The sequence below is a fragment of the Pan paniscus genome, chromosome 18 (genome assembly GCF_029289425.2).
Source record: "Pan paniscus chromosome 18, NHGRI_mPanPan1-v2.0_pri, whole genome shotgun sequence".
In the NCBI taxonomy this organism is placed as follows: domain Eukaryota; kingdom Metazoa; phylum Chordata; class Mammalia; order Primates; family Hominidae; genus Pan; species Pan paniscus.
The window spans coordinates 97,626,711-97,643,259 of record NC_073267.2 but is presented as its reverse complement, the minus strand read 5'-3'; the positions used below and the strand labels follow the sequence as shown (position 1 = coordinate 97,643,259).

Sequence of the window (16,549 nt, the reverse complement as noted above, 5' to 3'; positions counted from 1 at the left end):
CTGTCATGTCCTTGGCTTATCATGGTTGTAATTTTATGCTTTGGGGTATGACTGTTGGTTGCCTTTCTTGTTAGTCAAAGAAGAATGGCGGAATGATTAAAAGTACCATATAAGTTCACAGTCAAAAGGACAGCTCCCAGGCTACTTGCTGGCCGGACAAGCGAGGTAACCCTACCAAGCCTCAGCTTCCTTATTTGCAAAATGGCTCTAACTGGCACCTATCCTATTGCATAAGAAGCTGTCTAGGGGAGGACTCAGTGAGCACTTGGTGAGTTTGTCCAGCCATGGTGGTACTGTCTCCTTCCCTCTGCAGGCACAGCGGGAAGAATAGGGCAGATGGAGGGGTCTCTGCACCTTCCACAGCCAGCAATGTGGACGGCAGATTACAAGTTAGTATCTGTGTGACCTCCGCACTCCCCCACCTGTGGCTGCCTGGGCTGCTGAGATTTCGCTTGGTTTTATCACTGCAGAGGAATGCCCGCCATACCGGGGGGCGAGCAAGGTCCAGAATGACAAGCCCTGGCATTCCTCAGCCGCCCCCTCCCTGGGGTGGGGCCTGGACATTCCTGGCTGCAGCTAGAGGTCCCAGCACGACAGGGACTCTGACCCCCCTCCACCACGGCTATTGTTCAGAATTCTGTGGATTCCAGAGGCATCTGCCCAGCAGACTGTCTTGCTGTGAACACCCAGCTCTGCAACCGGTGTTTGCGTGTTTGCCCTGGGAGGCTGAACGCTCACCCAGAACAAAGGCCTCCCCACATGCCTGCTGTGAGCTTCCAAGGACTCGTTTGGACACACGCCAAGGAACCCCGCGTTGGGGTGATACCAAGGAGTTTCCTCCCTGACCCACACACACCCTTTGAACAGGTCTTTGGCCGCTCACCAGTCTGGTCAATCTCGGGGCAGTATTTATATTCCTTCCCATTTCCAGGCCTAGGAGCCTTGGCATCCTGCTCTCGCCTCTAAGTGAAATTACCTCTCAACCCTTTTTAGCTAAGATGCCTCTCGCATTCCCCAGGAATAACAAGCTTTAAAGCCCCTTCACATTGAAGCCTGCCTTTGAATTCCCCAGGTAGATTTGGGGGTGGGGGTCTTATGGCTCCCGGTGAACCCCCGGTTCTGTTGATTAAATTGAGCTCAGGCAGATTGCTGGCTTCCCAAAGCCTGTGTTATTACTGCTTCTCAAAGCTACGGGCACCGGATCGCCGTCTTTGGCAAGATTCTTTTGGGATACAATGGGAATTACTGGGTGGCCTCGGTTCGGTTCTTCCCTCGTCCCAGTTCGCGGCTCACCAGCCCCACTGATGCAGCCCCCAGGCTGGAAGGAGGCTGCAGGAGCTTCCCCTCAGGTCATCCTCTCATCCCTCCCCCGTGCCCCAGGAGCTGGTTGTGGGGGCGGTTCCATCCCCTCGGCCCATCCGGGACAGGAGCCTAGGTTCCCTTCGGGGGGTACCCCAAACTCCATCCTTGGCCTCAGGCCAGCCCTGGTGCACTGCTCGCTCCCAGGCTTGAGGAGAGGCTGCGGGCCAGTGGGTGAAGGGGCGCGCCCTGACTGCCAGGCCCCGCCCAGGCGCACCCGGGAGGACGGGCTGGGATGACGCGGGCGCCGTGGGGGGAGGTCGCGAGGCCGGGGTCTCCATGGCGCAGGAGGACTGGGGCCTTCGAGGACCACGCAGGCCTGGGAATCGCCCGCCAGGCTGGGCCGGACGACGCACGTGCTCCGAGCTGGGTCGAGGGGGCGGGGCTGAGGGACGGGGCCGGGCCACGGGGCGGGGAGGAGCCGCGGACGGTGGGCGGGGCCGGCGGGCCGGGGCCTAAAAGGCGGCGCGGGCGGGGTTCCTGCGCAGCTGCGGGCGGCGGGCGGCGCGCACACTCCTCTCTGGGCTGCGGCTCCCGGGTGTCACAGGCCCGGCCGGTGCGCAGAGCATGGCGGGTGCGGGCCCGAAGCGGCGCGCGCTAGCGGCGCCGGCGGCCGAGGAGAAGGAAGAGGCGCGGGAGAAGATGCTGGCCGCCAAGAGCGCGGACGGCTCGGCGCCGGCAGGCGAGGGCGAGGGCGTGACCCTGCAGCGGAACATCACGCTGCTCAACGGCGTGGCCATCATCGTGGGGACCATTATCGGCTCGGGCATCTTCGTGACGCCCACGGGCGTGCTCAAGGAGGCAGGCTCGCCGGGGCTGGCGCTGGTGGTGTGGGCCGCGTGCGGCGTCTTCTCCATCGTGGGCGCGCTCTGCTACGCGGAGCTCGGCACCACCATCTCCAAATCGGGCGGCGACTACGCCTACATGCTGGAGGTCTACGGCTCGCTGCCCGCCTTCCTCAAGCTCTGGATCGAGCTGCTCATCATCCGGCCTTCATCGCAGTACATCGTGGCCCTGGTCTTCGCCACCTACCTGCTCAAGCCGCTCTTCCCCACCTGCCCGGTGCCGGAGGAGGCAGCCAAGCTCGTGGCCTGCCTCTGCGTGCGTGAGTACGGGGCGCGGGCCGGGGGTTGGGAGGTCGTAGTCCCTGGGTCCCTGCATCCTTGCATCACTACGCCCCTGGCTCCCACATCTCTACATCTTTACGTTCCTGGACCATCCCGGCAGTTCTAGGCTAAGGTCATTGGTCCCAGAAACCACGTGCGTTTCTTTCATTCATTCTTTTACACTTCTCCCCACAGGCTGGGAATATCTTCAGTGACGGGACAGCAGGGTCCCTGCCCTGCCCTTCGGTGGGCATTCCATTCCCCCACTTAAGCGGCTCAGGCAAGTGCCAGCCTCCCGTTGGCCCCGCTGAGCAATACTCCCAGCCTCTTGCGTGGCACCCACGTGGAGTAACTGAGCAATCGGTTTACTGTTAGAGCTCCGATTGCTGACTGGTTGGTGAGAAGGAAATTGCAGTTAAAAAAAAATCATTCATTTCTGCTCTCCACAGCAGCTCATCAGGAATCAGTGACACGGGCTGACTCATAAGAAAACAGTAGTAATAAAATCGTGTGCGGGTAGTGACTGGTGCTGGTTTAGGCTAAGGGATCCCCCCTGAGGGTTCCCAGTAGTGGGAGAGCGGAGCTTGGCTGCAGATTCAGTCTGTGTTGCAGTGAATGGACGTGCGGGTCCCAGGTTTCTCTGGGAAACAGCCATGGGGCTCCTGTTTTGGTGGGCATGGTCCTGGTGTGTTCTTCACCAGGCCAGAGATAACTGCTTTTCAAAATAGTTTTCTTTTTTTCTTTTTTGACACGGAGTCTCGCTCAGTCGCCCAGGCTGGAGTACAGTGGCGCGATCTCGGCTCACTGCAAGCCCGCCTCCCGGGTTCATGCCATTCTCCTGGCTCAGCCTCCCGAGTAGCTGGGACTACAGGTGCCCGCCCCTACGCCCGGGTAATTTTTTTTGTATTTTTAGTAGAGACGGGGTTTCACCATGTTAGCCAGGATGGTCTCGATCTCCTGACCTTGTGATCCGCCCGCCTTGGCCTCCCAAAGTGCTGGGATTACAGGCGTGAGCCACCGTGCCCGGCCTCAAAATAGTTTTCTTGTGGGATTTCAGGGGGAAAATCACTTGTACCAGATGCCACATGATTTGGCTGGGGGGCGTGGGAAGGTGGGTCTTGGCAATTCTCAGGTTCATCCCATGGCATGGATTGGCCTGGATCTCAATAGTGTGTGTACACATTCAAGGTGGGAAGGGCTAATTTATAGTTGGGGTCTTGAGCCATGAAATCAGGGGAGTGGCTTCTGACTGGCAGGACCTGTTGGCGCTGTTTTCTGCCACACCATACTTTGGGGGGGAGGGGGAGGGGGAGGCATTTCTTCATAAATGTGAGAATGCCCGGAGGGCAAGACTCAGCAGGGCTCTGTGTGGTTTCTCTGAGGCTCTGAGCGGAGCAGCCGCACCACCATGCAGGTCAAAGCCGGGAAAAATCGTAGCAGGACAGCAGTGGGGAGAGCCTGTGCCTTCCAGCTGGGCGTTGGAGATGTGAATGTAGGGAATGACTCTGATTTCTTTTTTTGTCATTAGAATTTCACTGGTTCAGTCTCCCTCCCGCCTAGGTACATGTCGGCCCGGTATGTAACGACATGGATAATAGCTTACGCAGCCTGCACTCTTATCTTTAAAAAATGAACCCCTGGTTGGCTGGGTGTGATGGCCCACACCTATAATCCCAGCACTTTGGGAGGCTGAGACGGGCAGATCTACCGAGATCAGGAGTTCGAGACCAGCCTGACCAACATGGTGAAACCCCATCTCTACTAAAAATACAAAAATTAGCCGGGCAGAGTGGCTCACGCCTGTAATCCGAGCTACTTATGAGTCTGAGGCATGCTCCGGGACGTGGAGGTTGCAGTGAGTTGAGATCCTGCCACTGCACTCCAGCCTGGGTGACAGAGCAAGCCTGTCTCAAAAAAAAAAAAAAAGCAGCCCCTGGGTGCTGAGTCTCTGACTTCCTGCTGGTGCCAGGAGTGAGTCGTGGGAAATGCTTCATTGGCCACCAGGAAGGAGACATAGGATGGGGCGCTGCCTAGTTTTCTCTTTCTAATAAAAATCACATCAGTCATACATGAATTCATCATCATTTAAAAATTCAAACCAGCCAGGCACTGTGGCTCACACCTGTAATCCCAGCACTTGGGAGGCCGAGGCAGGCGGATCACCTGAAGTCAGGAGTTCGAGACCAGCCTGGCCAACATGGTGAAACCCCATCTCTACTAAAAATACAAAAAATTAGCTGGGTGTGGTGGCAGATGCCTGTAATCCCAGCTACTCAGGAGGCTGAGGCAGGAGAATCACTAGAACCCAGGAGGTGGAGGTTGCAGTGAGCTGAGATCGCACCACTGCACTCCAGCCTGGGCAACAAGGTGAAACTCCGTCTCAAAAAAAAAAGCAAAAATCAGCTGGGCGTCATGGCGCACACCTGTAGTCCCAGCTACTCGGAGGCTGAGGCAGGAGAACTGCTTGAAGATGGTGCCACTGAGCTCCTGCCTGGGTGACACATTTCTCTTCCTTTACCACTCCCCAGCCCCAGAGTTTCTGCGGCTGACAGCGTATGCTTCCAGAGCTTCTTCTGTTACAAATATATCGCTGGCCTATTTATTTAAAAGATCATAATGTACAACTTGTTCTCCACCTTTTTTTTAAAGCCTAAAATGGTTTTGCCATGTTCCCAGGCAGTACGCAGAGGCTACCCTCTTTAGCTGCTAAGAAGACGTCCCTGTGTCGGCAGGAACAAGTGTGCTCACCGCCCCCACCCCCCAACCCCCCGTAGACCCCTGTGGAGGGCATTTGGGGTTTCCCAGCTTTGTGCAAATGGGAAAAGGTTATGTGTTTTTTTGTTTTTTGTTTTTGTTTTTGTTTTGAGACAGAGTCTGTGTCTGTCGCCCAGGCTTGTTGCTCACTGCAACCTCTGCTTCCTGGGTTTAAGCGATTCTCCTGCCTCAACCTCCCGAGCTTAAGATTACAGGCATGAGCCTCAGCCTCCCAATTTGCTAGGATTACAGGCATGAGCTGAGCCATCGCACCCGGCGGGGTGTGCATTCTAATGTCATAGCTAACGTGCCTTCCAAAGAGGCTGTACCAAGTCACACGTTCCTGGATTTATTTTGTGGTAATAGGGCTTTAAAAAGTATTTTTTAATTTATTTTTATTTTATTTTATGTTTGAGATGGAGTTTTGCTCTTACCCAGGCTGGAGTACAATGGCGCGATCTCGGCTCACTACAACCTCCGCCTCCCGGGTTCAAGCGACTCTCCTGCCTCAGCCTCCCGAGTAGCTGGGACTACAGGCGCCCACCATGCCCAGCTAATTTTTTGTATTTTTAGCAGAGACGGGGCTTCACCATGTTGGCCAGGCTTGTCTTGAACTCCTGACCTCAGGTGATCCACCCGCCTCTGCCACCCAAAGTGCTGGGATTACAGGCTTGAGCCAGCGCCTGGCCTAAAATAGCTTTCCTGCAGTCCTTTTGGTCCCAGTAGGTAAAGCCTCAAGGCAGGCTCTAGAGTGCCAACCCTCTCTGACCCAGAGGTGAGGGTTAATGTTAATAGGGTCCCTTTCAGTGAAAGTTAGGGCCACACTTCTCATGTCCCTAGGCCATTTGTACTTGTTTTTTTCTCTGACCCACCTGTGTGTGTGGTGAGTATGTGTGTACGTGTTGCTTTTTTTTTTGGAAAGTGATTTTCAGTAACAGAAAGGGATGTGCTCTCTGCAAGAGTGAATCTATTCTTGCCCCTGTGTGTAAGGCAAGAAAGAGAAGCTGTGTTCTCTGAACAGGCAGACCCTGCTGAGAGAGGTTCAATCATTCTGGTGGGAAAGATATTAGAGATAGTTATAGAAATAGACACAAATCTTGGAAGGCCAAGAAGTTGGCATAACTTCGGTAATTAGCTCTGGCTGAAGGCGGCCTGATCCCTTTACCTTTAATTAAACAAATAAAAATAGTGATAAAAGAAAGGCAGCGTAGTTTACCTAGCTAGCTTGTTTACTCGTATAATCTTAAGACCGTGGGTGTTTAAGTGCTTTTTACTCGGGAAGTCCACAACGTCTGTTACACTCTAATGGTGTTGACTCAAGCTTTTGTTAATTAATCATACTGAATAAATGTACGTCTGACTAGCTGATCAGGGCCAAGTAGCAACTGTTTACAGGATTCAGCAGGGAGCCTATAAGCGGCTGGGACCCTCAGCTGGACTGGCAGAGCAGAATATCTGTGTGTCTGTACTTTATTCATCTGTCACCGGGTCAGGGGTCTGCAAGGAGTGCTGTCGCAGAGGTGGGCTTGGCTGAGGCTGGTAGAACTCCAATCTGATTCTCAGGTCATTCTGACTTCAGCTCGGAGAAGGGCAGTGGATGTCCCAGGAAGGGAGACCCTGCCCTTATAAGGGGGCTTCTGACAGGTGCAGGGGGCAGCCTGGAGCCCGGACCAGTGGGCAGGATGGGCGCTCCAGGGTGTGAAGGAGAGGCTGGGCGTTTGATCTGTGGACATTGCTCCCGGAGCAGTGAAAAGCCATAGAAAGTGATTTATTTATTTTATTTATTTATTTATTTATTTTGAGGTGGAGTTTCCCTCTTTTTGCCCAGGCTGGAGTGCAATGGCACGATCTCGGCTCACTGCAACCTCTGCCTCCCGGGTTCAAGCGACTGTCCTGCCTCAGCCTCCCGAGTAGCTGGGATTACAGGCATGCACCACCATGCCTGGCTGATTTTGTATTTTTTAGTAGAGACAGGGTTTCTCCACGTTGGCCAGGCTGGTCTCGAACTCCTGACCTCAGGTGATCCGCCCACCTCGGCCTCCCAAAGTGCTGGGATTACAGGCGTGAGCCAGCGTACTCGGCTGATATATATATATATATATATATATATATATATTTTTTTTTTTTTTTTTAAATGATCACACATAAGGTTGGGTTCCGGAATTTTCTGCTTAGGAAGGGAAAGGGCACCTTTTACCCCCTTATTCCTTGAGCCTGATCCTACACAAGATACAGTGGCTTTCGGGTCTGGATCCTCAGCCCTCGGGCCTCTGAGGCTGCCTTGGGAGAGGGTACGGATTTGAGAACAAGGTTCTCAGTTTTGCTGGCTGTCTTTTCAGTCGCCCAGGCACGTCCCACAGAAAGTTTCTTTTTGTGAAATAATCGTGTGAAATGGGTTGGCCTCGGTGCTTAGAACCATCCCACTGACGGTGAGTGAAAAAAATCCCTTGCTTGTCAATCTGGTTAGGAGATGAGGTCCTTTCACGCGTGTCTTCGTGTTGGTGCACTTTTCACTGGTCATAAAGGTGAGAGGAACCAGCTCCATGTGTCTCTTTCTGGATGGCCATATGGAACTTGGCATGACAGTAGGGTTGTGGGTTATTTATTGCTTAACGAAGACTTGGCAGCGTGTACTGGAAATTCAAGCGATGCTGGGTTTTATCAGAAGGCGCAAAGGCTGGAGCTGAGATTCTGGCTGGGCCTGGATTTGGTTTGGGCAGTTTATCTGACCTCCCTGGGCCCCAGCTGGCTCTGCATAGCGAGTAGGGTAGCATCTACTCAAAGTCCCGGTCCACTGTGGCCCGGCACTGACCCAGGCGAGTTCTCAGTAGGTGGGAACTCACAGGTTCAGAAGATGCTGTGGGCCTCAGGGGCTTCCACCTCCAGGGAGGTGCTTTCAGAAGAAGGGCCCAATGGGCTCACCTCATCGTGGAGAAGATACCCCGGCTCAGTCTCAGTCACTTCCCCAAGCGCATAGGTGTTCGGGAAGTGGCCTGCAGACAGCTCTTCCATGCCTTGAAAGCAGAAGTAGCCCCCTCCTGTTTCCCTGTCCCAGTTGGGTGAAGCATGGGGGGCTGCTGAGACAGTCCCAGGCGTGCTGTCACACAGGGGCAGGCCGTCTGTCGGTCTCGCGGGACTCTGGCTGTGGGTGGCTGAGGACACCTGGCCTCATGGGAGACGGTGCCAGGGTCCCTGGAGTGAGGTGGCTCTCCTCCCCATGGCTGTCACTCCTCAGCAGATTGGTGTGGGCGGGTGTGCGTTTAGGAACCTGTGAGCTGAGACATTGTCCAGCTAGCATCAGGCCAAAAGCAACCAAGGCTTTGAGAAATCCACCTGGCCCCGCCGAGCCTGTTTCTGGCTGTGGAATGGGATTTGCCCCAGCGCCAGGTGTCTGGGAATCCCAGGCCTCCACGTGTGAAGGTGCCAGTTGCACGGGCTGTGACCGTCCCTCCACGTGCCTGTATCTCCTGCTCACTGTGCACATGGAGCAGCCCTCAGCCTCACTGTCTTCTCCTCTGGCAAAAAGAAGGAAGGAGCAAGGGAACAAAGAGAGGGAAGGAAGAGCCAGAGACAGGAGCCAGGGTTTCCTTTAGTCTGGAGCTATGGGTGCGAGATGATGTCACCCACCCACGCTCGGCACAGGCCCAGGGTCGGGGGGCTATGGGTGGAAGTAGGAATCACCACAACTGTCTCTGAGCCCCTCCCTAAAGGGTGAAGAAGGGTGTAAGGGGTGGGTTTTGATGGCTGTGGGCTTAGCTGTGGTCAGTGGACTCAAAGGCCAGTTGGCCAGTTAGCAGTGACCAGAGAGCAGAGGGGGCCTGTGTGTGTTTTGCCCCAGGGTCTTCAGGCTGCCTGGCTGCCTCTATCTGCCCCCTGGGTGTCCAGCACCCCCCTCCCCCGGGGTATCCAGCACCTGTAACCTGTAGCCCCACTTCTCAGTCCAGGCCTGTTCCAGGGCCCCCCTGGGGTATCAAGCACCTGTAGCCTGTAGCCCCACTTCTCAGTCCAGGCCTGTTCCAGGGCCCCCCTGGGGTATCAAGCACCTGTAGCCTGTAGCCCCACTTCTCAGTCCAGGCCTGTTCCAGGGCCCCCCCGGGGTATCAAGCACCTGTAACCTGTAGCCCCGCTTCTCAGTCCAGGCCTGTTCCAGGGCCCCCCTGGGGTATCAAGCACCTGTAGCCTGTAGCCCCGCTTCTCAGTCCAGGCCTGTTCCAGGGCCCCCCTGGGGTATCAAGCACCTGTAGCCTGTAGCCCCACTTCTCAGTCCAGGCCTGTGTAAAACCTGGCCCCGGGTTGGGTTTTGGGATCCCTGCACCCCTCCACCCCCAACCCCGCACAGCTGGGACCCGGGCTCAGCTAGCAAAGGCTCTGCGTGTTTAAGGAGCTGGGTGGGCCCCAGAGCTCAAGCCGTGGGCTCATTGCAGGCGGCAGCCAGTGATTAGTGCTGAAATGCGACTTTCCCAGCCACACATGAAAGTGCCGCCGGCGCCCGGGCAGGTCACGCTGCATCACGGGATTCGGGGCAAGGCCGTAGGGGGAGCTCACAGAAGCACATGACCTGAGCCACACAGGAGAGCCTAACGGGCACTTCTGACCCTTTTTTCTGGGGTCACAGACCTCTTTCATAATCCAGCAGAATGTGCAGAATCTTGCCCAGGAATGTGTATCAGCCGCCTTCACACAGAAGGGTGGGTTGCGCAGACCCCCGGGGGCCCAGGCCAGGTTGAGAGCCACCCCCTGGAGAGGGGTGTCCAATGTAGGGCACACTCTTGGACCACCTCTTGGCCACCTCTTGGCCACCACTTTGCACTCCAGCCTTTGAACCCAGTGATAATCCCCAATTTACAGCTGGGGAAACTGAGGCAGGAGCGAGCCAGGAGCCAGGGGCCACAGTGCCCACCTCTACACTGAGGCCACCATTTGTCATCAGGCATAGGGGAGCACAAAGCCACGCCTGGGGAGTCTGGTGGGTGCCAGGGGTCTGGGGAGGTGTCAGTCAGCAAGACTGGGTAGCCCAGTTGGCCCAGGTAAGGACACAGGTGGGTCAGAGGCTCATCTGTGTTCCCCAGCATCCCCTAGGGGCCCTTTGCGCTCCTCCACCCTTCTCCATCCTTCCCAGACTCACATCCAGGTACCCTGGACAGCCACAGGGTTCTGCCCCCCAGTAGGCCTGGCCCTCCCTGGAGCATCACCTGGATGGCTGGCCATGGGCAGGCCTTGCCTGGCCCGTCTGCAGGGACAGGACACGTGTATGCATGCAGATTGGTACTGTGTGCCCGCACGCTCCCCAGAGGCCCTGTGGCAGCACCCTCTTCCCGCCGCTGCGCTTTTCCGACAGGAGGGCCCCCCCCAGCGTCTCCTTCCCTGATACTGGCCGAATCCTGAATTCTCCCTCTGGAAGGCGGACCCTTCGGGGTGGCCACAGCACGTGCGTGCCTCCAGCAGTGTGGGAGGCGTCTCTTTCCCTGCATCCCTGGCCGTCAGACCACCCCAGGTGGGGACCGTTCTCTGGCATTGCCGGCCCCTCCCCTGCCCTAGGATTTGCCCACTACGTGAGGAATGAGCACCTACCTCCTATTCTGGGCCTTGGAGCGTGACGCCCGCAAACTCGATCCCTGCTGAGTCATCCTGACCTCGGGGTGGGCCAGCATCTGTCACTACTGAGACACTGTATGTGTGAGCTGCTTGTTAATGAGAAAGCCAGACTCTGTAAAATGTTTGAAGAGATTTATCCGGAGTCAAATGTGAGGACCAAGGCCTGGAGGCCCTGAGGACATGTGCCCCAGGGGGTGGGCCACAGCTGGAGTTCATACCTCCTACAAGGACAGAAGTTACAGGCAGACATCAGTCAGTACGTGAAAGGTATTTGTTGGTTCTGCCGAGAAAGGCGGGACAACTCCAAGGCGGGGATGGGCTTCCTGGTCACAAGTGGGTTCAAAGATTTCCTTTTTCTTTATATATATATGTGTGTGTGTGTGTGTGTGTATATATATATATATTTTTTTTTTGAGATGCTTTTGTTATTCAGGCTGGAGTGCAGTGGTATGATCTCAGTTCACTGCAACCTCCGCGTCCTGGGTTCAAGTGATTCTCCTGCCTTAGCTTCCCGAGTAGCTGGGACTACAGGCATGCACCACCATGCCCAGCTAATTGTGTGTTTTTAGTAGAGACAGGGGTTTCACCATGTTGGTCAGGCTGGTTTCGAACTCCTGATCTCAGGTGATCCGCCCACCTTGGCTTCCCAAAGTGCTGGGATTACAGGTGTGAGCCACCGTGCCTGGCAAAAGATTTTCTGATTCACAATTGGTTGAAAGAGTTATTAGCTAAAGACCTGGAATCAATAGAAAGGAGTATCTGGGTAAGACAGTAGGTTGTGGAGACCAATATTGTGTTTTGTTTTGTTTTGTTTTGTTTTGTTTTGTTTTGTTTTTGTCACCCAGGCTGGAGTGCAGTGGCATGATCTCAGCTCACTGCAATCGGGTTCAAGCGATTCTCCTGCCTCAGCCTCCCAAGTAGCTGGGATTGCAGGTGCCTGCCGCCACCATGCCTGGCTAATTTTGTATTTTTAGTAGAGATGGGGTTTCTCCATGTTGGTCGGGCTGGTCTCGAACTCCTGACCTCGTGATCTGCCCACCTCAGCCTCCCAAAATGCTGGGATTACAGGCATGAGCCACTGATCCAGGCCAAGATCTGTGTTTGAATGTTAGTGCTGGTCAGCTGTACCTGAATTCCAGAGGGAGGGGGTATAACAAGGCCTGTGTGACCCCCTCTTCCCATCGTGACCTGAGCTTCGTTTTCAGGTTAACTTTGGAATATCCCTTTGGCAATAGGAGGGGTCCCTTCAGTCAGTTACGGGGCTTAGAATTTTATTTTTGGTGTACGTGCTCAAACTGCAGCTGCTACAAAACCAAGGCCATGGTGACCCCAGGGCCAGTCCAGCTTTGTCCCTGTGCTCTCGAGCTGCTGGAGGCCAATGCAGGATTCTGCCCACGGCTCACATGTGTGGCTTCAGAGCCTGAGGGTTCTTGGGGCCCTGTCTTCACCTGTTACCGTGTAGGGGCCTTGTGAGCTGAGTCAACTGGAAGAGCCCAGGGCCTCTGCAGAAGCCCTGAGCAGGGCCCAGGCACTGTCCCTGGAGCTCTGAGTCCCTCAAGCTGTGTGGCCTGGAGCCAGGCGCTTGACTTCTCTGGTCGTTTGCTTCAGAGCTGGGAGCCTGGGGTGGCGTGGGTCTTTGGCAGGGGTCAGGTAGGGGAGGGGCCAGCCAGGAATCAAACATCCCTGACAGGTGAGGGGGCAGGTGAGGAGGCAGGTGAGGAGGGCAGGGCAGGAGCCCCTGGAGCACTTGTGCAGCAGCATCTGGGCCGGTGCAAGCCCTGAGATGGCTTCAGGTCCTGCTCGGAGCTAAGGGCTCCCCGTCACCAGGGATTCTTCCATCACTGCACCTGCAGAGCCCATCGGGATTGGGGAGAGGCCCTGGCCTTAGTTTGGAACAGCTGCATCCTCCTGTCGGGTGTACAGGCTGTGCACTGGTTAAGCCTGAGTGCAGAGTCTGTTCAACGAGTTCATTGTGTGGTATTTGCTTCCGCTTGCTGTTGAGTTGGACTGGCCTGGATGCTGGCCAGGAGCCCAAGTGGACTTGGTGCTTCTCTTTGACAGCCGGGATTGAAAATCCCAGTCAAGTGGCCAGAGCGTGAGGGTGAGATTTAGGAGACCTGGATGTCCTCGTTTTGCCGCCCAGGAACTGCTGTGTGACTTTCACCAAGTGGGACAACCTCTCTGAACTACGTTTACCCCGGCTATAAAATGGAGGTGTTGGATTGGCTGCCACAAGTGTCCTTCCACCTCCACAATACCGTGACTGGAGCGGGTTTTCACTCCTTTTTCTTGTTAGCATAACTGTTGGAGCTGTAGAGGGTTTGGAGTGGGGTGTGGGTTTCTGGGCCACAGATGTGTGAGGCTCCGCACTTAGCCAGCAGTGGCAACTCCTTATCACTGGTGCCCACGGCTTCATCTGTGCCCTGAAGATACTCATGCTGCGGTGACTGGTCAGATTAATGGTGATGCTTTCATGGGGCGCCGTAAGACATGTCCGCGAGGTATTTAGCCCATGCAGCAGGAGGCAGTTGTTCCAGTCTGTTGGAAACAGGAAAGGGAGGCTCAGTCCCTGCAAAGGAACTTGCCCGAGTTCACACAGCACTTCAGCACCGGGTGGCCTGGTTTCAGAGTTTCAGAGGGAGGGGTGGCCCTTCCTGTCAGCCCTGGGGGTCTCCTGGAGTCAGGACCTTTGGGAAACCCAAATCCACCAGGACGCTTGCGTCAGGAGAACCTGACCACATGAGAAGCTGCCCTTTTCCAGTTCTCCTGCTTACCCTGGACTTGGGGTGTTGGCAAATTTCAGAGCTTGCCAAATCTGCATCTTCCTGGCCTGTTTAAAATGAATGTGTCAGCCCCATTCTGTACAGCAGCTGACACCTCCTCCCCCGTGCCAGCCAGGACAGTGTGGTTGGGCGTAACTCAGCCCCGGTTAAAAATGGAAAAAAGTACAAAGACATGTGTTCAAGGGCTGGTGACAGAATTTTAAAATGTGACACCAGCCTGTTAGTAATTTGTTTTCACAGAAATCTGATTCAACACTGAGCAGACAGGTGGGGCCAGGGCCTTGGGATCATCTCTCTGCTTGCCCAGGGACATCTGTATGTCCGGCCCAAAGGTGGGGCCTTGTGCTCGGCAGAGACTGGGCATCAAAATTGAGCCATTATAAGCAGACCATCCCGGCCAGGCGCGGTGGCTCACCCCTGTAATCCCAACACTTTGGGAGGCCAAGGTGGGCAGATCGCCTGAGGTCAGGAGTTCGAGACCAGCCCGACCAACATGGTGAACGCTTGTCTCTACTAAAAGTACAAAAATTAGGCCGGTGTGGTGGCAGGTGTCGGTAATCCCAGCTACTGAGGCAGGAGGCTGAGGCAGGAGAATCACTTGATCCCCGGAGGCAGAGGCTGCAGCTACTCGGGAGGTAGATGTGAGAGAATGGCTTGAACTCAGGAGGCGGAGGTTGCAGTGAGCCAAGATCGTACCATTGCACTCCAGCCTGGGCGACAAGAGCGAGACTTCGTCTCAAAAAAAAAAAAAAAATGTGAACGCTGCCTTTGCTTCCTTGACCCGGAACTGCTTCATTTTCCTTGGGGTTTCTGGACCACTTTGACCTCTCTGGCCAGCAGTGGCGGGGAGGCGGGTGGATCTGGAGCCGGCATGGGCAGGCTTGGCATTCCAGCCCATTCTGGGGTGAGGTTGGCCTTGGGTGAGGACAGGGGTCACTGGGTCAGACACATTCATTTTCTGGAGCCCAGGGGCGGTGACGTGTCCATCAGGGAAGCACGCGCCTGTGCTGGGGCGCTTCCCAGGCCAGCAGCACCAGCCTCCCTGGGACCTTGTTCTGTGCAGATGTGTTGTCTCCCTCTCCCCGACCTGCCTGATCAGAAGCTCTGGGTTTCCATCCCCCTCCCCCACCACTGCTTTTACATGTCCCCCCAGGGGATGACACGGGAGATGGTGGGGGCTGTCTATCAGTGGAGAAGGTGGAGGCTTGTACTCAGAGCAGGGGATATTTAGACTTGAAGGTGCCAGGGAGGAAGGTACTGGTTCTACTAAAGCCCCATGTTCACTGGGCAGCCACCAAGTTCGGGGCCCTGTGCGTACCGAGTGGATTCCGACAACGAAGCTGTCTCAGGAGCCCCAGCCAGCTGCAGAGGGGGGCCCAAGCTCCAAGGCTGGGTGTCAGGTTTGCCAGGTGCTGGCTCAGCTAGGGGCCGCAGGCTGCACTGGGCGGGACTGGGCTGGGCTGGTACCTGTGCCCGGTGTCGGGCCAGCTGTAGTTGCTGTGGTCAGCTGCCGCTCTCCGGCCCCGTGCAAACTGCCGTGCCAGGTGCACCCTGGGGGACCAGGCTGCCTGGGCTTCCTGGAACTGGTGAAGCTGCCGGCCACTTCCTCTGTGCTGTCTCCAGCAGGCAGTTCTGGGTAAACGATCTTCATTTGCCTATAAAGCTGCACAGCTCACAGGCCTTGGACCGTCTCTGCCCCAGCCCCAGCATTGGCCCTTTGGACAGACTCTGAAACCGTCCGCAGAACACACCCTGTCGTTACAGATGACTCCTGGAGGCAGTCCTCGGGGGCCTGGCAGGAGCACTTCTGTTTCTGTTGGGTCTGAAAATGACAGAAGGGACTGCAGGATGCCTGCCTGGGCTGGACCCCTGCCTGGGGCACTCACAGTGGCTGTGTTTGGGCTCGAAGGGGACCGGGAGGATCATGTTCATTGGGTACTCCCACTTACAGACAGGCCAAGGTGCTGAGCCCTGCAGGACTCACTGCTGTGCCTGGCTCAGGGGCAGGTGAGGACCGGCGGCCCAGGGAGCAGCCTCTGTGGCCAAAAGAGAGGATTTTCATTGTGGCTGACCCTGAACCCTATCCACAGATGCTCCTGTACCTGGTACATGTTTATTACCTGAAAGAATCAGGCATTAGTCCGTGTGGGGTGGGTTCAAGGGGCCCACAGGTCCCACCTGCTCTCCATATTGAACACACCTGTTACTGGCCCTTCCCCCACCCCTCTCCTCCAACACTGGACCCTGGGGGATCGTCCCTTTGCCTGTAGCGGGATTTTATCAGGAGCTGGACAGAGTTGGGGCCAGGAGACCAAGATGCCAGCATCAGGGGAGGTGAGCAGAGCCGGCTGCCACGGAGGTGAGCAGAGCCGGCTGCCACAGAGGTGAGCGTTCATGGGCATCAGGCAGGGAGGCACCTCAGAGAATCATCCCCCCGAGGGGAGAGGGGTAAGGCCAGGGGCCAGGAGAAGGCAGCCTCCTGGTTTACAAGTTGTGGGGGCGCTGTGCGTGTGTGTGCACGTGTGTGATTGAGCAGAGTTGGGGGTCAGCCAGCGGTATGCACCTGTCCCGTCTGTGGGCCCAGCCAGCAGTATGTACCTGTCCTGTCTGTGGGCCCTCCCCGTTCAGGTGCCTTCTTGCATGGTCTGTGAGGTCAGTATCACTGCCGGCCCCACCCCAGAGATGGGGAGGCACAAGGGGGTGGGGGTGTCCCCCACCTCATGCTGGGTGGTGGCAACCTCCCCAGGACGCCCCAGCTCTGAGCAGCAGGGCACGTGGCGAGAGCAATGGGAGGCCTTGGTGCCCACCCCAGGGTCCTGAGGAGAAATGGGCTGGCCGCGTCCCCAGTCCCTCCTGCGTGAGCCTCAGGGTATCTGAAGTGGCTTTTGAGTCAGGACCAGGACCACAGCTTGGGCCTCACTGTGACAGGTGTCCTGGCCAAGGCCCTGGCGC

At 56.2% G+C, this 16,549-nt stretch overlaps 1 protein-coding gene across 2 annotated transcripts in view; it reads left to right on the top strand.

Annotated features, from left to right (window-relative positions):
- Positions 1–1,787: 1,787 nt before the first annotated feature.
- Positions 1,788–16,549, top strand: part of SLC7A5 (solute carrier family 7 member 5) — a 40,536-nt gene continuing 25,774 nt past the window's right edge. The window contains exon 1 of one of the 2 annotated variants that reach the window (XM_034940866.3): positions 1,788–2,464. In XM_034940866.3, coding sequence (XP_034796757.1) covers positions 1,927–2,464 — 538 coding nt within the window. In that variant the 5' untranslated portion in view covers positions 1,788–1,926. The remainder of the gene's footprint in view (positions 2,465–16,549) is intronic. The other variant, XM_063598055.1, reaches the window with a different exon arrangement.